The sequence below is a fragment of the Ranitomeya variabilis genome, chromosome 2 (assembly GCF_051348905.1).
Source record: "Ranitomeya variabilis isolate aRanVar5 chromosome 2, aRanVar5.hap1, whole genome shotgun sequence".
Taxonomy (NCBI): domain Eukaryota; kingdom Metazoa; phylum Chordata; class Amphibia; order Anura; family Dendrobatidae; genus Ranitomeya; species Ranitomeya variabilis.
In genome coordinates, this window is record NC_135233.1 from 132,897,763 (window position 1) to 132,925,242 (window position 27,480).

General features: G+C 41.6%; 1 protein-coding gene across 5 annotated transcripts in view; it reads left to right on the forward strand.

Annotated features, from left to right (window-relative positions):
- LOC143804674 (proton-coupled folate transporter-like) overlaps window positions 1–27,480 on the forward strand; it is a 702,815-nt gene that overhangs the window by 553,695 nt on the left and 121,640 nt on the right. For 2 of the 5 annotated variants that reach the window (XM_077283004.1, XM_077283007.1), the window contains 2 exons: window positions 23,816–23,873; window positions 23,957–24,170. In XM_077283004.1, the coding sequence (XP_077139119.1) occupies window positions 23,816–23,870 (55 nt within the window). In that variant the 3' untranslated portion in view covers window positions 23,871–23,873; window positions 23,957–24,170. Of the gene's footprint in view, window positions 1–23,815; window positions 24,171–27,480 lie in introns of those variants that run through there. The other 3 variants (XM_077283005.1, XM_077283008.1, XM_077283006.1) reach the window with 2 other exon arrangements.

Consider the following 27,480-nt stretch of genomic DNA (forward strand, 5'->3'; position numbering starts at 1 on the left):
CTCCAAGGTACCCCTAACCCCTGGATGGCCAGCCAGAACAGCATCATGATGCTCACCCAACACCTTTAGGCGAAGATGGAGCAGTACAAATGATTTGTTAATAGGAAGCTCTGGTGGTACTTCCTCCTGAGCCTCAGCAATCTCAGCCTCAACCTCTGTCGTGAGAGCCGAGACCACTACACCCTTTTGGAGGATGGGTACCGGATCTTCCCGAGGTTCTCCCCCCTGGAAAACACCTGGATAAAGCATCTGCCTTAGTGTTCTTAGACCCCGGTCGGTACGTAACAAAAAAGTTGAATCGCGTGAAAAACAATGCCCAGCGAGTCTGCCTGGGGGACAGACGCTTGGCTGACTCTAAATAAAGCAGATTTTTATGGTCGGTGATAACTGTAACCTGGTGGACCGACCCCTCCAAGAAGTGTCGCCATTCCTCAAAAGCCAACTTGATAGCCAACAACTCCCTGTTGCCGATATCATAGTTACGTTCGGTGGGCGACAGCTTCTTGGAAAAGTAGGCGCATGGACGCAACTCGCCCAAGGATGAGCCTTGTGACAGCACCGCCCCAACTCCAACCTCAGACGCATCGACTTCCACGGTAAACGGTTTTGATACGTCCGGTTGCACCAGAATGGGGGCCGAAGCAAAACTGTTCTTCAGAAATTCGAATGCGCGCACAGCAGCCTCAGGCCAGGTGGAGAAATTGGTACCCTTTTTCGTCATGTCAGTAAGCGGTTTAGCAATGGTAGAAAAATCTTTGATACATTTTCTATAATAATTAGAAAATCCAAGGAACCGCTGGAGTGCTTTTAGGTTATCAGGCTGTTCCCAATGCAGCACCGCTTGCACCTTAGCGGCGTCCATTTTAAACCCTGAAGCAGACACAATATAACCCAAGAAAGGCAACTCCTGAACCGAAAAAACACATTTCTCCAGTTTTGCATAGAGCTTATTTTCTCTGAGTAGCTGTGACACCTGCCTCACATGCTCTAAATGAGTATCACGGTCGCATGAATAAATGAGAATGTCATCTAGGTACACAATAACGAATTTCCCCAGTACATGCGAGAACACATCATTTATGAAATGTTGAAATACAGCAGGCGCGTTTGTCAACCCAAATGGCATCACCAAATTTTCAAAATGACCCTCAGGAGTATTAAAAGCCGTCTTCCACTCATCACCTTGACGGACTCTTATGAGGTTGTACGCCCCCCTGAGGTCAAGCTTGGAAAACTACTTAGCATCAGCCACCTGGTTGAACAAATCAGGTATCAGTGGCATAGGGTATGGATCACGAACCGTAATCTGGTTTAACTCCCTGTAATCCAGACACGGGCGTAGTCTGCCATCTTTCTTCTTAACGAAGAAGAACCCTGCTGCCACCGGTGAGGACGAAGGCCTGATGTGCCCTTTGCTCAAACTCTCAAGAATGTAGTCTTTTAACCCCTTTCTGTCATTAGACGTACTATTCCGTCCATGTGGGGTGGGCCCTACTTCCCAAGGACGGAATAGTACGTCATACGCGATCGGCCGCGCTCACGGGGGGAGCGCGGCCGATCGCGGCCGGGTGTCAGCTGCATATCGCAGCTGACATCCGGCACTATGTGCCAGGAGCGGTCACGGACCGCTCCCGGCACATTAACCCCCGGCACACCGCGATCAAACATGATCGCGATGTGCCGGCGGTGCAGGGAAGCATCGCGCAGGGAGGGGGCTCCCTGCGGGCTTCCCTGAGCCCCCCGCAGCAACGCGATGTGATCGCGTTGCTGCGAGGGTCTTACCTCCCTCCCTGCCTGCTCCAGACCCGGATCCAAGATGGCCGCGGATCCGGGTCCTGCAGGGAGGGAGGTGGCTTCACAGAAGCCTGCTCAGAGCAGGCACTGTGAAGCAGCGTGCACTTCTCTCAGATCGGTGATCTGTCAGAGTGCTATGCAAACTGGCAGATCACCGATCTGTATTGTCCCCCCCTGGGGCAAAGTAAAAAAGTAAAAAAAAAAATTTCCAAATGTGTAAAAAAAATAAAAAAAAAATATTCCAAAATAATGAAAAAAAAATAAAAATATTATTCCCATAAATACATTTCTTTATCTAAATAAAATAAAAAAAACAATAAAAGTACACATATTTAGTATCGCCGCGTCCGTAACGACCCGACCTATAAAACTGGCCCACTAGTTAACCCCTTCAGTAAACACCGTAAGAAAAAAAAAAAAAAACGAGGCAAAAAACAACGCTTTATTATCATACCGCCGAACAAAAAGTGGAATAACACGCGATCAAAAAGACTGATATAAATAACCATGGTACCGCTAAAAACGTCATCTTATCCCGCAAAAAAAGAGCCGCCATACAGCATCATCAGCAAAAAAATAAAAAAGTTATAGTCCTGAGAATAAAGCGATACCAAAATAATTATTTTTTCTATAAAATAGTTTTTATCGTATAAAAGCGCCAAAACAGAAAAAAAATTATATAAATGAGATATCGCTGTAATCGTACTGACCCGAAGAAAAAAACTGCTTTATCAATTTTACCAAACGTGGAACGGTATAAACGCCTCCCCAAAAGAAATTCATGAATAGCTGGCTTTTGATCACTCTGCCTCACAAAAATCGGAATAAAAAGCGATCAAAAAATGTCACGTGTCCGAAAATGTTACCAATAAAAACGTCAACGCATCCCGCAAAAAATAAGATCTCACATGACTCTGTGGACTCAAATATGGAAAAATTACAGCTCTCAAAATGTGGTAACGCAAAAAATATTTTTTGCAATGAAAAGCGTCTTTCAGTGTGTGACAGCTGCCAATCATAAAAATCTGCTAAATAACCCGCTATAAAAGTAAATCAAACCCCCCTTCATCACCCCCTTAGTTAGGGAAAAATAAAAAAATTAAAAAATGTATTTATTTCCATTTTCCCATTAGGGTTAGGGTTAGGGCTAGAGTTAGGACTAGAGTTAGGGCTAGTGTTATTGCTAGGGTTAGGGCTAGGGTTAGGGCTAGGGCTGGGGTTAGGGTTGGGGCTAGGGTTGGGGCTAGGGTTGGGGCTAGGGTTGGGGCTAGGGTTAGGGCTAGGGTTAGGGCTAGGGTCAGGGCTAGTGTTACGGCTAGTGTTAGGGCTAGGGTTATTGCTAGGGTTAGGGCTAGGGTTGGGGCTAGGGTTGGGGCTACAGTTAGGGTTGGGGCTAAAGATAGGGTTAGGGTTTGGATTACATTTACGGTTGGGAATAGGGTTGGGTGTGTCTGGGTTAGAGGAGTGGTTAGGGTTACTGTTGGGATTAGGGTAAGGGGTGTGTTTGGATTAGGGTTTCAGTTATAATTGGGGGGTTTCCACTGTTCGGGCACATCAGGGGCTTTCCAAACGGGATATGGCATCCGATCTGAATTCCAGCCAATTCTGCGTTGAAAAAGGAAAACAGTGCTCCTTCCCTTCCGAGCTCTCCCGTGTGCCCAAACAGGGGTTTACCCCAACATATGGGGTATCAGCGTACTCAGGACAAATTGGACATCATCTTTTGGGGTCCAATTTCTCCTGCTACCCTTGGGAAAATACAAAACTGGGGGCCAAAAAATAAGTTTTGTGGGAAAAAAAAGATTTTTTATTTTCACGGCTCTGCGTTGTAAACTGTAGTGAAACACTTGGGGGTTCAAAGTTCTCACAACACATCTAGATAAGTTCCTTGGGGGGTCTAATTTCCGATATGGGGTCACTTGTGGGGGGTTTGTACTGTTTGCGTACATCAGGGGCTCTGCAAATGCAACGTCACGCCTGCAGACCAATCCATTTAAGTCTGCATTCCAAATGGCGCTCCTTCCCTTCCGAGCTCTGTCATGCGCCCAAACAGTGGTTCCCCCCCACATATGGGGTATCAGCATACTCAGGACAAATTAGACAACAACTTTTTGGGTCCAATTTATCCTGATACCCTTGTGAAAATACAAAACTGGGGGCTAAAAAAATCATTTTTGTGAAAAAAAAAAGAATTTTTATTTTCACGGCTCTGCATTATAAACTGTAGTGAAACACTTGGGGGTTCAAAGTTCTCACAACACATCTAGATAAGTTCCTTGGGGGGTCTAGTTTCCAATATGGGGTCACTTGTGGGGGGTTTGTACTGTTTGGGTACATCAGGGGCTCTGCAAATGCAACATGACGCCTGCAGACCAATCCATTTAAGTCTGCATTCCAAATGGCGCTCCTTCCCTTCCGAGCTCTGTCATGCGCCCAAACAGTGGTTCCCCCCCACATATCAGGTATCAGCATACTCAGGACAAATTGGACAACAAATTTTGGGGTCCAATTTATCCTGTTACCCTTGTGAAAATACAAAACTGGGGGCTAAAAAATCATTTTTGTGAAAGAAAAAAAGGATTTATTTTCACGGCTCTGCATTATAAACTGTAGTGAAACACTTGGGGGTTCAAAGTTCTCACAACACATCTAGATAAGTTCCTTGGGGGGTCTAGTTTCCAATATGGGGTCACTTGTGGGGGGTTTGTACTGTTTGGGTACATCAGGGGCTCTGCAAATGCAACGTGACGCCTGCAGACCAATCCATTTAAGTCTGCATTCCAAATGGCGCTCCTTCCCTTCCGAGCTCTGTCATGCGCCCAAACAGTGGTTCCCCCCCACATATCGGGTATCAGCATACTCAGGACAAATTGGACAACAAATTTTGGGGTCCAATTTATCCTGTTACCCTTGTGAAAATACAAAACTGGGGGCTAAAAAATCATTTTTGTGAAAAAAAAAAAAGAATTTATTTTCACGGCTCTGCGTTATAAACTGTAGTGAAACACTTGGGGGTTCAAAGCTCTCAAAACACATCTAGATAAGTTCCTTAGGGGGTCTACTTTCCAAAATGGTGTCACTTGTGGGGGTTTTTAATGTTTAGGCACATCAGGGGCTCTGCAAACGCAACATGGCATCCCATCTTAATTCCAGTCAATTTTGCATTGAAAAGTAAAATAGCGCTCCTTCCCTTCCGAGCTCTGCTATGCGCCCAAACAGTGGTTTACCCCCACATATGGGGTATCGTCGTACTCAGGACAAATTGCACAACAACTTTTGTGCTCTAATTTCTTCTCTTACCCTTGGGGAAATAAAAAAATGGGGGCGAAAAGATCATTTTTGTGAAAAAATATGATTTTTTATTTTTACGGCTCTGCATTATAAACTTCTGTGAAGCACTTGTTGGGTCAAAGTGCTCACCACACATCTAGATAAGTTCCTTAGGGGGTCTACTTTACAAAATGGTGTCACTTGTGGGGGGTTTCAATGTTTAGGCACATCAGGGGCTCTCCAAATGCAACATGGCGTCCCATCTCAATTCCAGTCAATTTTGCATTGAAAAGTAAAATGGCGCTCCTTCCCTTCTGAGCTCTGCCCTGCGCCCAAACAATGGTTTACACCCACATATGGAGTATCAGCGTACTCAGGACAAATTGCACAACAATTTTTGGGGTCCAATTTCTTCTCTTACCCTTGGGAAAATAAAAAATTGGGGGCGAAAAGATCATTTTTGTGAAAAAATATGATTTTGTATTTTTACCGCTCTGCATTATAAACTTCTGTGAAGCACTTGTTGGGTCAAAGTGCTCACCACACATCTAGATAAGTTCCTTAGGGGGTCTACTTTCCAAAATGGTGTCACTTGTGGGGGGTTTCAATGTTTAGGCACATCAGGGGCTCTCCAAATGCAACATGGCGTCCCATCTCAATTCCAGTCAATTTTGCATTGAAAAGTCAAATGGCGCTCCTTTCCTTCCGAGCTCTGCCATGCGCCCAAACAGTGGATTACCCCCACATATGGGGTATCAGCATACTCAGGACAAATTGTATAACAAATTTTGGGGTCTATTTTCTCCTGTTACCCTTGGTAAAATAAAACAAATTGGATCTGAAATAAATTTTGTGTGAAAAAAAGTTAAATGTTCATTTTTATTTAAACATTCCAAAAATTCCTGTGAAACACCTGAAGGGTTAATAAACTTTTTGAAAGTGGTTTTGAGTACCTTGAGGGGTGCAGTTTTTAGAATGGTGTCACACTTGGGTATTTTCTATCATATAGACCCCTCAAAATGACTTCAAATGAGATGTGGTCCCTAAAAAAAAATGGTGTTGTAAAAATGAGAAATTGCTGGTCAACTTTTAACCCTTATAACTCCGTCACAAAAAAAAATTTTGGTTCCAAAATTGTGCTGATGTAAAGTAGACATGTGGGAAATGTTACTTATGAAGTATTTTGCGTGACATATGTCTGTGATTTAAGGGCATAAAAATTAAAAGTTGGAAAATTGCAAAATTTTCAAAATTTTCGCCAAATATTCATTTTTTTCACAAATAAACGCAACTTATATCGAATAAATTTTACCACTTTCATGAAGTACAATATGTCACGAGAAAACAATGTCAGAATCGCCAAGATCCGTTGAAGCGTTCCAGAGTTATAACCTCATAAAGGGACAGTGGTCAGAATTGTAAAAATTGGCCCTGTCATTAACGTGCAAACCACCCTTGGGGGTGAAGGGGTTAAAGCTTGCCTCTCAGGACCAGAGATGTTAAACATCCTAGCTTTCGGCAATTTGGCCCTTGGTTTAAACCTAATAGTACAGTCATAAGGTCGATGTGGTGGCAATTCTGAGCAACCCTTCTCAGAGAACACATCTACGAAATCCAGCAGTGACTCAGGAATGCTAGGCATCACAGCGGACACACATGTGGCCAGGCAATTCTCCTGGCAGAATCCGCTCCACTGAATTATGTCCTGAGTTTTCCAGTCAATCACCGGGTTGTGCATAGACAACCATGAAAAACCCAGAACCATTTGTGCAGGAAGATTACTGAGCACCCTACATGTAACTTGCTCAGAATGTAGGACCCCAATGTGGAGTTTAACCTCAGCCACAAACTCAGTAATCTCCCCCTGTGGGAGTGGAGTAGCATTGATGTGACCACCCGGATAGGATGAGACAGTTTTTCGACCTTGAACCCGACCGTGCGCGCAAACTCCTCATCAATGAGATTAGTGGCCGACCCACTATCCACAAAAACAGTGATTGGCAGCTCTCTGCCAGTGACCATAACTCTGGCAGGAAGCATACATTGAGAGACCACCATGGAGGATATGCATAAGCTCATATTGGCTTCCTCCACACCCTCTGAGCTTAGTAGTTTTCCGCTGTTGCGCTTTTCTTAGAAAACAGAGGACAAGCATTAACATAATGCCCTTTTTTACCACAGCAAAAACAGGCTCCCTGCTTCCTGAGTGAGGGGGCTCGATGATGTGACACCCCTGCGATTTGCATAGGCTCCGTGGGCTCACCTGCAGCAACCTCATGAGCACCTACACCCTCCCCCATAAGCGGCGTCTCTTGCACCCCCTGATGCAAACGGCGATCAATGCGGACAACAAGACTCATAGCAGACTCTAGAGAAGCAGGAGTCTCATACATCATGAGGGTTTGTTTAACCCTTCTCAAAACCCCATGTACAAACTGACTCCGCAGCGCCGGGTCATTCCATTGTGTGTCCATCGCCCAGCGGCGAAATTCAGAACAGTAATCCTCTGCCATTCGCTCCCCCTGGCGGAGAGCGCGTATTTTAGATTCTGCTACAGCCAATCTGTCAGGATCATCATATATGAGCCCAAGAGCAGAAAAAAAATCTCCACTGAATTAAATGCAGCTGAATCAGATGGTAATGAAAATGCCCATGCTTGGGGGTCTCCGTTCAGTAATGACAATACCAGGCCCACACGCTGAGCCTCATTACCTGAGGAAACCGGGCGCATACGAAAATATAGTTTGCAAGCTTCACGAAAAACAACAAATTTACTGCGTTCCCCAGCAAACCTCGCAGGTAAAGGAATCTTTGGCTCTGCAACTCTACCTGCATTTTCAGCTTGCACATTAGATACTACAAGACCCTGTTGCTGAACTGCCCCCTTCAACTCAGTGACCTGTAAGGACAGCGCCTCCAACTGGCAGGTTATGGAAATCATGGGATCCATGGCATCCAAAATTTATTTGGGCCAATTATAATGTCATTCGGATACTGGGTAGACTACAGCTGATTACCCAGGCCCCTGCGATATCCCTCAGACTAGGGAAAACCCTGTCTCTCCCTCTCCCAGAATTTACACTGATGTTGTGCTTGTCTGGGCCGCCAGGCCTGACCCTGACTCCTGCTTCAGTCCTATGCTGAAACCTCCACCCGCCACCCAGTGATTAGACCACACACCAACCCCTACAGAAAGCACAGACAGGGAAAACTAAAAACGCACCACGCCGCAGACACACAGGAAAACACTATAATGTGCACAGGACAAAACAAATACAAATATAGGAAGGAGAAATATGACAAAGGATAATACACCACCAGATACAATATTTCTTCTCCTAGACCACCACTCCAGACCGAGATCACCAGGCACAAGACACAAGCTATAATCAGCGGGCATGTTAGGTTAGGATATGGGTTGAACTAGATGGACTTAAAGTCTTCCTTCAACCTTAATAACTATGTTTACTATTAGTTTTAGCTAGAGGTAGTAAAAGATAAGCACAACATGTTCCTTCTTAAGTGTAATACAAAATTTTTGTATTAAGTGCAATAAAACATTTTCAATAAATCATCTTCATATCAGTTTCATAAAACATTGCTTATCGAGTTCAGTAGGTTTCAATGGGATCCCAAACTGGGGCATCCCACTCTTTAGCGCAATATGGGGGATCTGTCTCAAACCTCCAATGTAGGCCTCTCTTCTGCTTGTCAGGAGCTGCAGACCAGTACCAGCTCCACTACTCTCACAATCTCACTCTAGCTCACTCTGACTGGGAGCTCCTATTCAGCATGTCTTACAGCATCTCCTTCCTCGCACAATCTGACTAACTTTCTCTCCTCATTAGCTCCTGCCTACTCTACCTACCACACCCACTCCCAACACACATTCCTATCCAGCCTGGGATGAAGCCTTCCATCCTAAGGGTACACACAGGTGCCCCTACTGAACTAGTGTGTGTTGGATGTGAGTGTTATAGCCCTGGGCAGTGCTCCTTCCTTACCTGAGAGTGGGATATCAAACCTGTGGATGAGGTGCAGTACCTCACAGTAGGCTGGGACTTCTGGCTCTGATGAAAGGATTTCAGCACTAACAGTTGTCATAAGAAGATACATTGAGGACTAGACTAGTGATGGTGAGGAGCAGTGGGGCTGGAGAGGTGAGCTCTAAGGTAAGCAAAATATATACAGTGCCTACAAGTAGTATACAACCCCCTGCAGATTTAGCAGGTTTAATAAGATGCAAATAAGTTAGAGCCTTCAAACTTCAAACAAGAGCAGGATTTATTAACAGATGCATAAATCTTACAAACCAAAAAGTTTTGTTGCTCAGTAAAATTTTTATAAATTTTAAACATAAAAGTGTGGGTCAATTATTATTCAACCCCTAGGTTTAATATTTTGTGGAATAACCTTTGTTTGCAATTACAGCTAATAATCGTCTTTTCTAAGACCTGATCAGGCCGGCACAGGTCTCTGGAGTTATCTTGGCCCACTCCTCCATGCAGATCTTCTCCAAGTTATCTAGGTTCTTTGGGTGTCTCATGTGGACTTTAATCTTGAGCTCCTTCCACAAGTTTTCAATTGGGTTAAGGTCAGGAGACTGACTAGGCCACTGCAACACCTTGATTTTTTGCCTCTTGAACCAGGCCTTGGTTTTCTTGGCTGTGTGCTTTGGGTCATTGTCTTGTTGGAAGATGAAATGACGACCCATCTTAAGATCCTTGATGGAGGAGCGGAGGTTCTTGGCCAAAATCTCCAGGTAGGCCGTGCTATCCATCTTCCCATGGATGCGGACCAGATGGCCAGGCCCCTTGGCTGAGAAACAGCCCCACAGCATGATGCTGCCACCACCATGCTTGACTGTAGGGATGGTATTCTTGGGGTCATATGCAGTGCCATCCAGTCTCCAAACGTCACGTGTGTGGTTGGCACCAAAGATCTCAATCTTGGTCTCATCAGACCAGAGAACCTTGAACCAGTCAGTCTCAGAGTCCTCCAAGTGATCATGAGCAAACTGTAGACGAGCCTTGACATGACGCTTTGAAAGTAAAGGTACCTTACAGGCTCGTCTGGAATGGAGACCATTGCGGTGGAGTACGTTACTTATGGTATTGACTGAAACCAATGTCCCCACTGCCATGAGATCTTCCCGGAGCTCCTTCCTTGTTGTCCTTGGGTTAGCCTTGACTCTTCGGACAAGCCTGGCCTTCGGCACGTGAGGAAACTTTCAAAGGCTGTCCAGGCCGTGGAAGGCTAACAGTAGTTCCATAAGCCTTCCACTTCCGGATGATGCTCCCAACAGTGGAGACAGGTAGGCCCAACTCCTTGGAAAGGGTTTTGTACCCCTTGCCAGCCTTGTGACCCTCCACGATCTTGTCTCTGATGGCCTTGGAATGCTCCTTTGTCTTTCCCATGTTGACCATGTATGAGTGCTGTTCACAAGTTTGGGGAGGGTCTTAAATAGTCAGAAAAGACTGGAAAAAGAGATAATTAATCCAAACATGTGAAGCTCATTGTTCTTTGTGCCTGAACTACTTCTTAATACTTTAGGAGAACCAAACAGAATTCTGGTGGGTTGAGGGGTTGAATAATAAATGACCCTCTGAAACAACTTTTCACAATTTAAAAAAAAAATAAACAAAGAAATAACATTCTTTTTTGCTGCAGTGCATTTCACACTTCCAGGCTGATCTACAGTCCAAATGTCACAATGCCAAGTTAATTCCAAATGTGTAAACCTGCTAAATCTGCAGGGGGTTGAATACTACTTGTAGGCACTGTATATATATATTTTATTGAAATGCTGTGGTGACAGTGTCCTTATGGTGGGCGAAGTAAAAGCTGCTGGTGTTGGAGAGCTACATTTCATTTCATGACTACAAAGATGTGCGGACACTTTGAGAAAATCCATGTAAACAAGGGTGGAACATACAAACTCCTTGCAGATGTTGTACTTGGTGGAATTTGAACCCAAAACTCTAACACTGCAAAGCAACAATGTTAACCATCGAACCACCATGTTGCCCTGTTGTAACTGAGTCCCAATGGTTTCTGATAGGTCTGACCTGATAGCACTGCTAGAAATATTCTGATTTCAAATGGAAGTAAGCATAATGTGTTTTGCATCTGCTGCATCATATTTCATTTGCCAATCACTGTGTCTATAACTGTTTGGTAGTATTGTATGAGATGGTATAACGTTCACTTCCGATACACCTCTATGAGCTTTGGGTACCCATCACAGTTTTACATGTTCACATGTTTTCCTTTCTTGGTCTACTTTTGGTACCAACTAGTCTATTCAGAACCACCCAACTAGACCTGTCATTTTAAATATGCTTTTTCTCAGTCATCTTTCCATCAAAATTTGAACTTTCCTAAAGTTACTTAAATCCCTATGCTTGTCAATTTTTCTTGGCTTCAACACATCATCTTCAAGAACTAACTGTATACTTTTTGTCTAATATATCTCTTCTCTTAACATGTGTCATTGTCTCAACATAATCTATGTTTTTCACTTTACTAGTAAGTGGTTTTAATCATTGTATACCTACACTGACATTTGCTCAAAAAATAGTGATCCCTCAAAAGAGGGCAATATGCAGTGTTTTTAATTTAATGGATCATCTGGTAATCACTGCAAGAAAAGTTTACACAAAAGGGGTAGTATTTTCTAAGAGAGTGTATTTTGTAAAGTTTAACTCTACTTTATTCTTCATTAACCCCTTCCTGCCCTGGCCATTTTCTGGGTTTTTTTTAATCATTTTCATTTTTTCCTCCCTTTCTTCCAATAGCTGTAACTTCTTTTTATATTTTCATCAATATAGCTGAATGAGGGCTTGTTTATTGCAGGACAAGTTGTACTTTTGAATGGCACCATTGTTTTTACCATATAATGTACTGAAAAATGGGAAAAAAATTCAAGCGCATTGAAATTACAAAAAGAATTGCAATTCCGCAATTGTTTCTTTTTATTTACCATGTTGTAAGGACTGGCGGAACGCACCAAATTAATATGTATGTTATAATTGGTGGGTTCGCAGCCTGGGGTCCAACGTGCAGGAGACAACCTGCTGCTAGAAAATGATGGCACTATATGGCGGTATAAGTGAACTCAGTTACTTCATTGAGTCACACAGAAAAGAACATGCAGTGCCCTGTTAGCATCACAGGGGAACACAACTAACTGCAGAGCTGATGGCAATCAGTAGTCACGCACACAGAGAAGCACACAAAAACTCCTCACCGGAGGTGCCGGTATTCTAGGGGTTTATTTCAGCCAGGTCCCTGATTACAATTATACAAACTCCTCACCGGAGGTGCCGGTATTCTAGGGGCTTATTTCAGCTGTGTCCCTGAATACAATCATACAGGCGTGAACACAATTAGCAAGCTCATAACATTAAGTGATACTAGCGAATGGCCGTGCTGCCATGCAAACCTTTTATAGCTGCAGCAGCTTCAGGACCTTCCTAGAGGACCAATGGAAGCTGCTACAATACCAGAGCAACTTCAGGACCTTCCTAGAGGACCAATGGGAGCTGCAGCAGTACCTGAGCATGTGACCCCTGACCTCCAATGAGAGGTCTTACCTTGAGCATGCTCAGAAGGGAAAAAACAGGATTTAGTCCCAGAGACGTCTGCTCGCTACTGACCAGTACTGGCTACAAAGCCTGAGCCTGGGATGGCAGCAGAAACCATCTGCACAGTATCAGGCTGAGCCAGATGCTGGGACCGACATCTCCGCTGAGCAGGCTCCACCTTGGCTGGAGAGGAATGGGAGACTGCAGAGGAGATAGCTCGAGATTCCCCCTGTGCAGAGGTGGGAACTCGACCTCTAACACATGTTCTCTGTATGGTAAAACTGACCTGGCAATATGATATGTTAAACATGTCTACTTTATTTTTAATTTAAGTGGTGAAAAAAAATTCTGAAATTGTATGAGAAAGGTTTTCTCGTTTGTTACCATTTTCCAAGACCCATAGTGTTTTTATTTTTAAGTACCTGGGGCTGGGTTATGGATAGTTTTTGGGCCCTGAAGTGACATTTTTATTTATACCTTTTACGTTAGATACAATGTTTTAATTACCTCAATGTTGCGGTGGCCAAAAAAACATAATTCTGGCATTTCTATTTTTTTCTTGTTATGCTGTTATCAATCTGATTAACTTACTTTATATTTTGATAGATAGGATATTTCTGAAGACAGAGATACGAAATATTAGTATTTTTTATTGTTGTATTTTAAATGGGGAAACTTTTCTTTCCTCACTTTTTACTGTATGTAAAAGTTCGTCCGATTGCCTGTGTTATACATAGCAGTGCTTAGGACTGCTATTTTTAGCAGAAATGATGATCTCCTATGAGTACCAGCCACAAGTCCTCCATATAGTGTAATGCACTCTACTCTCTCCTTATTGTAGTCTGTGACACCTTTGTTGTGGCCTCTGGGCATGCTGTTACTGCTGCTGTTGTTATTAACAATTTTTGGAAATGTGGAGACACAAATATGGGTCTCCATCTGGTGGGTTGTCTGCAGTGAAAGGTATGTCAGGGGTGCATTATACTACTTCTACTCTGGGGAAATTGATGCCACTCTATTGGTGTGTGCCAATAATATTTAGAATTGTGGAGACTCCAAGTTGGGTCTCCTTCATGTATGTTACCTGTAGCATTAGTGCTCCCAGACCAGCAGGCCTGCACTTATTTTCAGTCTACTACCTGTGTTACTATCCTTAAATGTTTATAACAAGAGTAGTCTATGAGGCTGAAATTTGTGCCACCTGAGTGTGGCTGAGCAGAGAAGCAGTTTGAGCTATTGCATGAGGTATCAGGGCTCCCAGCAAAGCAGGCTTACACCGGTCTCTAACCCACCTCACCTTAATTTAAACATAAAGTAAAAGCTTTAAATGCTGACCCAAACCCAAATACCTCAGGCATGGCCCAAGGCCATGGCTGCTGTGCCATTATCAAATTTATACTGTGGATGAATTGATCAGTCAACTAATTGTGTTACTATTCTTAATTTTTTCAACCAATTCTAGTCTACGAAACTGATGTATATGGCACCAGAGTGTGGCTGAGCAAAAAATCCAGTTTACCCCATTTCCGACATCAGGCATAATAATACGCCAATGTCGGACACCCTCCCTTTGGTGTGGGTTCTGGCGGTGAGCCCACATCTTTTCCAGCACATGTCAGCTGTTTTAAACATCATCAACATTAACAGAAATAAACTCTTGAAATAGATCACTCTATTTGCAATGACTCTACATAATATATAAGTTTCACTTTTTGTATTGAAGAACTGAAATGAAATAACTTTTTGATGATATTCTAATTTTGTGAGAAGCAACTGTATATACTGTATATACTAAATCTATATTTTTTTTTTAAAGAAGAAGGTAGCACACCATTTTGAAATAAAAAGTATATATATACTGTATATATTACTATATTTATATATACACCTTAGCACGGTCAGCTTTACAGGATATATAGCTATGTGACCGAGATCTTTCCTGCACTGGAATTGCTGGGTCCTTTCATGGGTCAGATAGGGATTCCTTCTCTGCAAGGGTGATAAAAAGGTCACCGGCACAGAATACAGGTTATCAAGATGTATAGCTAAAGTACAGAAAGGGGTCAGAACCTGGCAGTATCTTCAGTGAGCCGGCTACTATACTTACTGACAGTATCACTCTCACCTCTGCTGCCTGGAACCTGTCTGGAGTCTTTGCCCTGCTTTTAGTTGATGATGCCAGCTTGTATTGCTGCAGGAGAGTGAGCTCACTGTAGATTGGATGACTGAAAGTCCCTCCCCCCTGTCTTGTGAGTTGGATTGGTTATTTTCCCAGGCTGCCTGTCACAATCAAGCTCCACCTTCCAATTGCCTCCAAACACTAGCAAGAAGAACTCTAAACAAAAAAAAACAGTGTTTTTTTCCCGTACGGACTCTAAACTAGAGCTGAGCGAATATGTTTGGAAAACGATCGCCCAACATAAAATCGGAAAATGTCAATAAAATTCGTTAAAAGTGAGTGAAAATAATTGCTTTGCCACTAAAGTATTTTAAAAAATATAACAGAGAAAAAATAGGGCCTCAGAGCAGTTAATCATTAATATATAATTAATTACAACAATTTTGTTGTATTATTTATTGCACTTGCACTTTATACTTCGGAGTTTTTATATTCAGTTCCACTATCCCTGCCATTCCCTTATTATTTATTGCTTGTATTTCCTTTCTATATGATCGAATTATTATTTGAGATAGTTATTTTGGGTTTTTTGTAGCACTTCTTGGATAATTTATGACACTGAATTTTTGCATGTACTCACCTTATCGGACGCGGCACTATGGTGTCACTATGACCTTACCTTATTCTATGTATTTATTTTCGATGGTTTCTGATTTGTATATCATTTGTAATAAGATAGTCATTAATATATAATTAATTTATCTGAGGCCCCTTTTTTTTCTCGGTTATATTACATGTTTTGTGGTAGAGCTATAATTGTTTGGCCCTGTTTGGTAATATAAAGTATTTTAAAGTAGATAATATATAGATAGATAAAAAGCCAGTGATTCAGCAGTTGTGTACAGTAAAATCACAGCAGGACCCGACATGATAGAATAGATGGATTACATACAGTATATACATATAGAATAGATATAGATGTCAGTGACATACGCAATTAGTACAGTGTGTGTACAGCTTACTGTACATGTATTTAATTATTATAAGATTATTTTTCTGAAAAAAAATGGAGTGGGCTCCTTCATAACTTTCTTAACCAGCAGAGGGAAAGCCGATGGCTGGGGCAGATGTTTATAGCCTGGGAAGGGGGTAATACACATTGAGCTTCCCAGGCTATTAATATCAGCTAACAGCTGTATACTTTGCCTCTACTGGCTATTAAAATGGGGGACCCCCCAAAAAATGACATAGGGTCCTCCTATAATTAATAACCAGCTGTGGGCTGATGTTAATAGCCTAGGATGGGGCCATGGCTATTGCCCCCAGGCTAAAAACAGCCACCCCAGAAAAGGTGCATCTGCACGATGTACCAAGAATTGGCACTTAGCCTTGCTCTTCCCACTTGTCCTGTAGCAGTGGCAAGTGGGGTGATAGTTGGGGGGGGTTGATGTCACCTTTGTATTCGCAGGTGATATCAAGCCCAGAGGTTAGTAATGGAGAGGTGTCTATACATAAACCATACTCTCTGCGTCGCCCATTCCAGTGACGCTATTATCTCCTGCAAGAGAATTAAAAAAACAATATTCTGCACTTTTCTGCAGAGAAGATAATAATCCATTTGTCATGCGACGTTTCTAGCTCTGCTACATCTAGATGGCAGGTTGCATGATGCGACCATACGACCTGTCATCCAACAGAGACACTGATCCAGTATTTGCCACCAGGTTCGGCAGAGCAGTTAAAAATAGTTTGGTTAAGGTAACAGAATAGAACCCAAATCCAAACCCGAACCCCATTCACATGAATGGGGAGCCCAAACATTCAGTGTTTGGTACTCTGTCATGTGCATGACAGCACAGCAAACACTGCCTCTGATCGGCAATAAGATCATTACTGCCAGTCATAGAGACACGGCTCCCACTCTGTCAGATGGCAGTGTGAGCATGCAGCTGTGACCAAAGGTAACATCACCGCTAATCACTGAGGCTGAGCTCGCGGCAGCTCATTCTACCATGGTTTTCATAAATAGCAAGTGGAATACATAATCTGCCTCTTATTATCAGTTATTACATAATCAATAATATTTGACCTCAGTATTAATAGGGCAGAATAGGACCATACTTGAACAACTGCAAATTCATATCGAATATATTCATAAAAGACGGGGCAGTCAAAAAAGTCCAAAAGTATACAAACGTGCAAAACTTTATTTAGATTTAACAGGTATAAAACATAGCGAATGGGAAATCCCCTCTATCAAGCCCAGCACATACACAAGGACAGGTCAGGGTGCATATAACTATCACTTAATCATTGTCCAAAGGTCCATATACAGCATGTACCTAGATCATGCAAGTTTACCACAATATTAGACTAGTGCCATGGACCTATGTGACCTAAATATAAATGTAAATGTAATCCATATACATACCACAGTGGGAAATCACAGCACATATGCACACCATTCCCGTCCACCCCGACGTGCGTTTCGGCGACTACCTTCCTCAGGAGTCACCGGTGTTTCTCACGCTCTCATGCAGATGACAGAGCGAGAAACACCCAGGCTTTGGGTGCCGAACTCGAACAGTAACAAGAATTTCCTGGTTTAGTCCATGTTCAGGGTCCATACCCGAACAGTTGGTGTTTGGTACGGACCCCGAAAATTTACTGTTCAGGTTCGCCCATCTCTAATTGAGGGCTTATTTTACAGTTGCTATTGCTTTTTCCTGTCTAGAGCATCTGGGGGAACTTAGAATTATAGCTTAATTTTCATGGAATGAGGGTTCTATTGAAAATAAATAATTTTCTTGATTAGCTCTCATAGCTTTTGCATTTACAACATGAATTACTAAGTGTGACTCTATATTAAACGTTAATTAAATATATGATTGTAAAAATAAATAGATGTTAAGAGTGTTTATTGCTTTTCAATATGAATCTAAAGGTGATCTCTCTGTGTTAACCAGTTGCTATTATTATTATTATTGTTATAGCGCTATTCATTCCATGGCACTTTTCATGTGAAAATGGTATACATAATAAAAAATAAGCACAATAATTTTAAACAATACAAGTCACCCACTGTTACAGGAGTGGAGATGACCCTGCCTGTGAGGGCTCAGACTGCAAGGGATGGGTGAGGATACAGTAGGTAAGGGTAGAGGTATGGTAAAACGAGGGTTACTGCAGGTTGTAGGCTTGTCAGAAGAGGAAGGTCTTCAGGTTCCTTTTAATGGTTTCAACTGGAATTTTGGACCACTCTTCTTTTTGCCCCAGGTCTCTCATATTTGAAGGATGCCTTCAAAACAGCAACTTTAACTCCTTCATGACCTTGGGATTTTCCGTTTTTGGGTAAACTGGGCAGTGCTCATAGTAGAGCGGCCATGACAACCCACAGGTGTCTCCTGCAGACCCTGGGTTGTCATTCCAACCCATCAGCGCCCCTTGATTATGTGACAAGGGTGCCGATTGGCAGGATTAGTGATGCACTTCCGGTGCGGCCATGTTAAATGTCGCTGTAGGAGATTGACAGCAGTATTTACCATGTTAACAGCTGCGGGTGGATTTCGATTCCACCCACAGCTGTTTGGCGCACATGTCAACTCCTCCTGGCACTTTAACCGCCGGAACACTGCGATCAAACATGATCACAGCATTCCAGAGCCGGCAGAGGGGATGACAGCCCCTCTGCCTTTGGATCGGAGACCCCACAGCATGATGCGGGGTCCCAATCACTGCCGTTGAGACCCGATGTCATCATGATGGCATCCGGGTCTCCAGACCTGAGAGTCTTCCTGTCATGCGCACTGATGACCAGGAAGTCTCTCAGGCCAGTGTAATAGAAACTGCAGCTTCTGTAGCATGCAGATCTGCATGCTATAGAAGCAATCAGCCTGCACAAAATGATTGTCCCATAGTTGGACAAAGTCTAAAAGAAAGAATATATATATTTTTTTTAATAATTGTCAAAATGTTTAAAAAAAAAAATAATACAAAAATCAATATTTATAAGTCTAAAGTGGATAATCAATATCCGTATTCGCGCTGATAAAAAACCCCAATAGCAAGAAATAAAATGAAATGAATCAGTGCACACAATGCTAAAACATCAAAGTTCATCTCATATGGACACCTATTTGGATCTAAATAAGTAAAAACAGGCCTGATACTGGGTAGAAAAATAGCGGAGTGTTCTAATTGTCAATAGAGGTCTTACCCAGAGAAGGCATTCATGTCAGAAGGGAGGCTGCTTGATTGAAGACTGTAATCCCCAGCAGCGGTTGGTACTGTTGTACTGAAGACTGTGGTAAACGATTCTGCTCTCATGCGGCAGCTGCCCCGGCTGGTGGCAGCGTGACGCTTAGCTGAGCTAACACATGTAGCGGTGTGCACTCATGCAGGCAGGCCAATGTCCTCCTAGGTGCGCGGGGTGAACGCGGCGCTGGGAAAGGACCTGCGTGCCGGTGTGTGTAATGTGACCGCTCACGTGACTAGAGGTGCAGTATGGATGGCGGTAGGGACCAAGAATAAGCCGTACTGCACCTCTAGTCACGTGAGCGGTCACATTACACACACCGGCACGCAGGTCCTTTCCCAGCGCCGCGTTCACCCCGCGCACCTAGGAGGACATTGTCCTGCCTGCATGAGTGCACACCGCTACATGTGTTAGCTCAGCTAAGCGTCACGCTGCCATCGGCCGGGGCAGCTGCCGCATGAGAGCAGAATCGTTTACCACAGTCTTCAGTACAACAGTACCAACCGCTGCTGGGGATTACAGTCTTCAATCAAGCAGCCTCCCTTCTGACATGAATGCCTTCTCTGGGTAAGATCTCTATTGACAATTAGAACACTCCGCTATTTTTCTACCCAGTATCAGGCCTGTTATTACTTATTTAGATCCAAATAGGTGTCCATATGAGATGAACTTTGATGTTTTAGCATTGTGTGCACTGATTCATTTCATTTTATTTCTTGCTATTGGGGTTTTTTATCAGCGCGAATACGGATATTGATTATCCACTTTAGACTTATTATTGTTTTTTACACAATCATTGGTGGCGATTGTTATATTCGCAGCAGGAGCAATTACCCCTATAATACTCGGCGCCACTCAGTCTTTTATTACTAAAAATCAATATTTATTCCATCAATAAATAAACATTTGAATAAAAAAAATCTAAACAATAAAAGTACACATATTTAGCATCACCGCGTCCCTAACAACCCAACCTATAAAACTACCCCACTAGTTAACCCCTTTAATGAACACCGTTAAAAAAAAAAACAAGGCAAAAAACCAATGCTTTATCAACATATCGCAAAACAAAAAGTGGAATAACCCCCGATCAAAAAGATGGATATAAATAAATGTGGTACCGCTGAAAATGTCATCTTGTCCCGTAAAAAACAAGCCACTATATAGCTCTATCACCAGAAAAATAAAAAAGTTATAGCTCTCAGAATAAAGTAATGCAAAAATAATTATTTTTTTTAAATAAAATAGTTTTTATGGTATAAAAGCACCAAAACTTAAAAAAATATAAATGAGGTATCGCTTTCATCATACTGACGCGAAAAATAAAACTGCTTTATCAATTTTACCACACACGGAATGGTATAAACGCCCCCCCCCCAAAAAAAGAAATTCATGAATTGCTGGTTTCTGTTCATTCTGCCTCACAAAAATCGCAATAAAAAGAGATCAAAAAATGTCATGTGCCCAAAAATGGTACCAATAAAAACATCAACTCGTCCCGCAAAAAACAAGCCTGCACATGACTCTGTGAACCAAAATATGGAAAAATTATAGCTCTCAAAATATGGTGATGCAAAAACTATTTTTTATTGGTAATATAATTGCACAAAATGGGACCTTTATGGAGAATAATCAATTTGTTTACTGGGATTAGTATGCTACTATACAGACAGAAAGATGGCAAGATGCCCCTTTATTATTAGCACTTGACCCCACTTGGACAGTGTGCTTATTTTTGATAGTAAGTTAGGCTTTATGTGCAATGATTTTAAGGTTAAAATAGGTTTATGATGGATAAACAAGATATCACTTGGTTCAAACAACAATTGCACAAATCCCAACTTATTAGATACACTTCCCCTCTCACTGGGGAAGAAGTTAATAACACAGACAGGAAGAGGAACCTTATTAACGTTGCTATAACTGGAGTAAGGAGGGGGATAAAAAAGCCATACAGACAGACTATTAATAAAAACACAAAGTCCAATGACAGAACAACTTACTGAAAAATTTAAACTAATCCATAGTCCTCATAAATAGTCAAGTCCAAAGTTGTGCAAGCCTAAAGGTTGCGGATGCCTATTTATGAGGACTACGGATCATGTTTGTGGAAAAAATATGATTTTTTTATTTTCACTCTCGGGCGCTATAAACTTTAGTGAAACACCTGGGGGTTCAAAGTTCTCACCACACATCTAGATAAATTATTGGGGGGTGTAGTTTCCAAAATGGGGTCACTTGTGGGGGGTTTCCATTGGTTAGGCACATCAGGGGCTCTCCAAACACGACATGACGCTCGCAGACAATTTCATCAAAGTCTGCATTCCAAAATGTCACTACTTCCCTTCCGAGCCCCAACGTGTGCCCATTCAGTAGTTTTCTCCCACATATGGGGTATCAGCGTACTCAGGACAAATTGGACAACAAACTTTGTGGTCCAATTTCTCTTATTACCCTTGAGAAATAAAAAATTGGGGACTAAAATATCATGCTTGTGGAAAAAATATGATTTTTTATTTTCATGCCCGGGCGTTATAAACTTTAGTGAAACACCTGGTGGTTCAAAGTTCTCACCACACATCTAAATAAGTTCCTTGGGGGTCTAGTTTCCAAAATGGGGTCACTTGTGGGGGGGTTTCACTGTTTAAGCACATCAGGGGCTCTCCAAACGCGGCATGGCGTCTTATCTCAATTCCAGCCAATTTTGCGTTGAAAAAGTCAAACGGTGCTCCTTCCCTTCTGAGCTCTGCCATGCGCTAAAACAGTGGTTTACCCCCACATAAGGGGTATTATCATACTCAGGACAAATTGCAAAATAACTTTTGGGGTTTTGTTACCCTTGGGAAATTTAAAATTGGGGGTGAAAAGATCATTTTTGTAGAAAAAATATGATTTTATAATTTTATGGCTCTACGTTATAAACTTCTGTGAAGCCCTTGGGGGTTAAAGGTTCTCACCACTCATCTAGGTCAGTTCCCTGGGAGGTCTAGTTTCCAAAATGGGGTCACTTATGGGGGGTTTCCACTGATTAGGCACATCAGGGGCTCTCCAAACACGACATGTCTTCTGATCTCAATTCCAGCCAATTTAGCATTGAAAAAGTCAAACAGCGCTCCTTCCCTTACATATTTACACCCACATATGAGGTATTGGCATGCTCAGAACAAATTGCACAATCATTTTTGGGGTCCTATTTCTCCTGTTTTCCTTGGGAAAATAAAAAAATTGGATCTGAATTAATTTTTTTGTGAAAAAAAGTTAAATGTTTATTTTTTAAAAACATTCCAAAAATTCCTGCACCAGAAGGGTTAATACATTTCTTGAATGTGGTTTTGCGTACCTTGAGGGGTGCAGTTTTTAGAATGGTGTTACTTTTGGGTATTTTCTATCATATAGAACCCTCAAAGTGACTTCAAATGTGAGGTGGTCCATAAAAAAAATGGTGTTGCAAAAATGAGAAATCACTGGTTAACTTTTAACCTTTATAACTCCCTAAAAAAAAAGTTTGTTCCAAAATTGTGCTGATGTAAAGTATACATGTGCGAAATGTTACTTATTAAGTATTTTGTGTGACATATCTGAGTGATTTAAGGGCATGAAAATTCAAATTTGGAAATTTGAAAAATTTTCTAAATTTTCGCCAAATTTCCGTTTTTTTTTTTTACAAATAAACGCAAGTCATATGAAAGAAATTTTACCACTAACATGAAGTACAATATGTCACAAGAAAACACTGTCAGAATCACCGGGATCCATGGAAGCGCTCAAGAGTTAGAATAAAGGGACAGTGGTCAGAATTGTAAAAATTTGCCTAGTCATTAACATGCAAACCACCTTTAGGGTAAAGGAGTTAAAGAGGAATCTGCTGCCTGACCCACAGGAAGCATAAATCAAGGACAGTCTCTCTCAATATAAACCACTAGGGCCAGAGAGATGAGTCGCTTGCTACCATCTTCTCCCCACTGAACTTGAAGCGATTGCAGGTCTCTCCTTGTACTCAAATATGGAGAGCCCTGTCAATCAAACAAAATCAGGTTTAGAGAACCTGGATGGGAACTTCCCCTTGTGCTTTATATAATTTAGGAGCCTGTCCTTTTTTTATCCTACTATATCTGGCAGCATGAATTTACAGGTCCCCTCTAAAGGGAATCTGTCTCCATGCTTCTGTCATCCCATCTGAAAGCAGCCTGATGTAGGGACAGAAATCCTGATTTCAGCATTGTGTCAATTACTGGGCGGCTTTATGTTGTTTTGCTAAAATCACTGTTTTTATCAGCTCCAGATCTACCAGTTCTATGATTGAGCTTTCTATAACCCCGCTCACACCACTGATTGACAGCTTTCTGTGTGCACTGTGCATAGGCAGAAAGCTGCCAATCAGTGGCTGGGTGTGATTATGCTGAACTTATGAATATGGAGGATTACAGGGCAGCAGGTTTACTTACTCTCTATTTATAATACCCTCTTCATAAAACAGTGAAATAGTGATTTTTCTTTTTATACATAGCTAGAATCTGAGTCTTTGTCTATACATTATGCAGCCCTCGGATTAGGAGGCAAAAACTGGGACAGATTCCCTTTAAGTGCATCACAGGGCAAATACAATAAATACAGCGATATTCGATATAATGAAATGAATGAGACTCCTTTTAAACAAAGTCAAATGCGGTATTGTTACACAGGCAGATTATCATTATTATTATGGACTGCTCCTTCCTGTATTAAACTGTTCTGTGCTTTACATGTGTAATTATTGGAATAACACATTTCCTTTTATTTCTTTTTGTGAAGGTGGATCAGTGAAATACCCACTGAACTCCCTAAGGTGATCGTCAATGAAGAATAATTGGTAGGAAAAAGATTAGTATATAAAGAACCACAAAAAAAAATATTGTTTCATTAAAAATCCTTATATTTTGTTTCTCTGCTTAGTACTTGAAATCATTTGAACATGTTATTAATATTCTGCTGGGCCCAGCGGCATGTGAGCATATGGAATGATTGCAATCAAAGAAAACCAAAGGGTTTAAAAATATAAAAATAATGCTAAATGTGTTAACCATGTAACTAATAAAATGACTTTGTGCCTTTTGATGTGTAAGATCTTGAAAGTACTGTAAAATAACATCTGAATAAAAACTATGAATTATCTCAAATTGGAGTTTATTTGTAGGTTTGATTATGCCATGATAAGTCTTTAAATTGTCAAAAATTGACTGGGACTCTAATCTCTAAAGTGTATTCCCACTTCAACAAATAAATCAATTGCAGCCAGCGATTTCCAGCTAGTCTTTCAGTATGGTAGTTGCTAGACCTCAGGCTGCGCAATGTCTGTGATCTGATGAGGGCATGTACTTTCAGTTTAGAATGGTTATATAAAAATAACAAGATTCTATGATGAATGTGCTTGTCATTGGCGAATCACAGATATTACACAGTCAAACATCTATTATCTTGTCATGCTTTTCCAAAATGTGGCATGTGATGATCATGACTCCAAGAGGATTTGTAATACACCGCACACCCTATAGGATTAATATGCAAAATAAAGGTTTTTATTCACAAAATATCATTAAGAGAGCAGATAAGGTATTATATACAGAAAGCGACTAGGATTAGTGATGAGTGAATATACTTGCTTGGAGATTTAGTTTTCATCACCTCAGCTGAATGATTTACATCTGTTAGCCAGCTGGATCACATGTGGGGATTCCCTAGCAACCAGACAACCCCCACATGTACTTATGCTGGATAACAGATGTAAATCATTCAGCTGCGGTGAAGAAAACAAAATCTCCGAGCACTAAAAAATACTCGGAGGTCACCCGAGCGTGGTCGAGAAATCTCGAGTAATGAGCATACTCGCTCATCACTATGATATTTGACCTTTCAACCCTCCCGGGTCTTACTAATAAACATCGCTGAAAAATAAACAGAGATACGTTTAAATAACAAAGTATTAATTTACACAAAGCATGAGAAAGGGTGTGTAGAATCTTGAAAAATACCAAGGAACCACCTTATTAAAAGAAACAGACCTATGTTTAAATGAAAGCATAAGCAGATACAAGACAACCATGATGATAGGAGCTTATTAAAGGGGGGGTGGTGTTACCTGTAGACTTAGAGTGTCTAAGTCTACACCCCCTTTCTCATTTCTCCCCTTTTTGGTGATCATTTAGTACTTACTGTACTCTGTTATTTGGTGTAATCACATTGCAATATGTGGAAATTTGTTTATTTTGTACTCTTTTTGCATCTATCCTATATTTTGCTTTATTTGTATAAATTAATACCCATGTTTTGTTATTTATACTTATCTCTGTTTATTTTCCAGCGACGTTTATGAGTAAGACCTGGGAGGGTCGAAACGTCAAATATCCTAGTCGCTTTCTGTATATAATACCTTATCTGCTCCCTTAATAATGTTTTGTGAATAAAAACCTTTATTTTGCATATTAATCTTATAGAATGAGCGGTGTATTACAAATCCTCTTACTATTTGGGACTTTCACAGTCCATTACACCTGCACCTCACCTTTACCGACTGAGTGCACACCATTATATATTTACTAATGATCATGACTCCAGTCAGAACAGAAGCTTAGTAACTTTTTAGTTACTCAGAGGCTCAGAATGGTTGGATTGTTAATATGGGTATTGCTAGGTGTTCCACTATTACTACCACGTCAATGAGATTGACCTAGAGAGACCTCAGCATCACAAAAAGTGCAATTTCATGGAGAGTTTGTTCAAATTTTAGCAATCCAAAGCAACATTTACAAGGTTTCAGTCTGATCACTTAGATCTACACAGAAATGGATTGCAATAAAAATGGAGATGGAATAAGATGTGGTGACGCAAAAGACTTTGGTCTCTTTTACTACAGCAAATACTCTTCACTAGGGTTGAGCGACTTTTCCTTTTTTGAGGTCGAGTCGGGTTTCATGAAACCCGACTTTCTCAAAAGTCGAGTCAAGTGAAATCGGCCGATCTTCTTGAAAAGTCGGGGTCGGGGATCGGCCGAAACACGAAACCCAATGCAAGTTAATGGAAAATCTATATATTTTTATATTTACATCAGCGCGATATATGTGAAAAGCCGGTAACTCAATTGCCGGCTTTTCATTTCTCCTGCCTAAACCCGACAGGATATGAGACATGGTTTACATACAGTAAACCATGTCATATCCCCCTTTTTTTTTGCATATTCCACACTACTAATGTTAGTAGTGTGTATGTGCAAAGTTTCGGCGCAGTAGCTATTAAATTTAAGGGTTAAATCGCGGAAAAAATTGGCGTGGGCTCCCGCGCAATTTTCTCCGCCAGAGTGGTAAAGCCAGTGACTGAGGGCAGATATTAATAGCCTAGAGAGGGTCCATGGTTATTGGCCCCCCCTGGCTACAAACATCTGCCCCCAGCCACCCCAGAAAAGGCACATCTGGAAGATGCGCCTATTCTGGCACTTGGCCACTCTCTTCCCACTCCCGTGTAGCGGTGGGATATGGGGTAATGAAGGGTTAATGCCAACTTGCTATTGTAAGGTGACATTAAGCCAGATTAATAATGGAGAGGCGTCAATTATGTAAGTGGCCAGAATTAGTAGCTTAAGATATATAAAGTGTATCATGTGCATGGATATTGCTATGACATAAAGTGCATACAGTGAGCAGGTACTTACAAATGAAAGTCAGGACCAAATCCCCCAGCCAGTTGCCCCTACATGCGTTTCGCCATATGAGAGAGCAGCATAATGTAGGAAAAGAGACCCTAATTCCAATGGTATATCACTTAGTTTATTTAGCGCACAGATTGCGACACAATTAGACTTTTTGGCCCCATACACACGTTCAGGAATTGATGCAGAAAATTCCTGTGAAAATCCGGACATTTCTGCCAGATTTCCGCATAAAAACCGCATGCGTTTTTTTGCGCGTTTTTTGCGCGTTTTTGACGCGGTTTTGACGCGTTTTTGACGCGTTTTTGACGCGGTTTTTCCCAAACATTTCCCAATGCATTAGACAGTGGGAAAACCGCGAAAAAACCGCAAAATTAATGAGCATGTCCGGTTTTTTACTGCAATGCGTTTTTCATGCGGAAAAACGCACATCATGTGCACAGAAAGTGCGGATTTCATTAAAAATGATAGGATGCTTAATGTATGCAGATTATTTGCGGTTTTATAGCGTTTTTATAGCGCAAAAACGCTAAAAAACCGCAAATAATCTGCACTGTGTGCACATAGCCTTTAGGTGTCAAATGCAGCAGAGCTCCAAAAACTAACCCTTCTCACACCACACCACCTGCTTATCAGAGGAGGGGGCAAGGTTGGATCTGGGCTCACTTGAACTGTAGTCTAGACAGTGATAATCTCCTGGTGATAAAACATTCATAGCCTTGAAGCAAAAGCACACAGCCTAAGTGACAGATAGCTGAAATCTGTATCTGTATGGGGT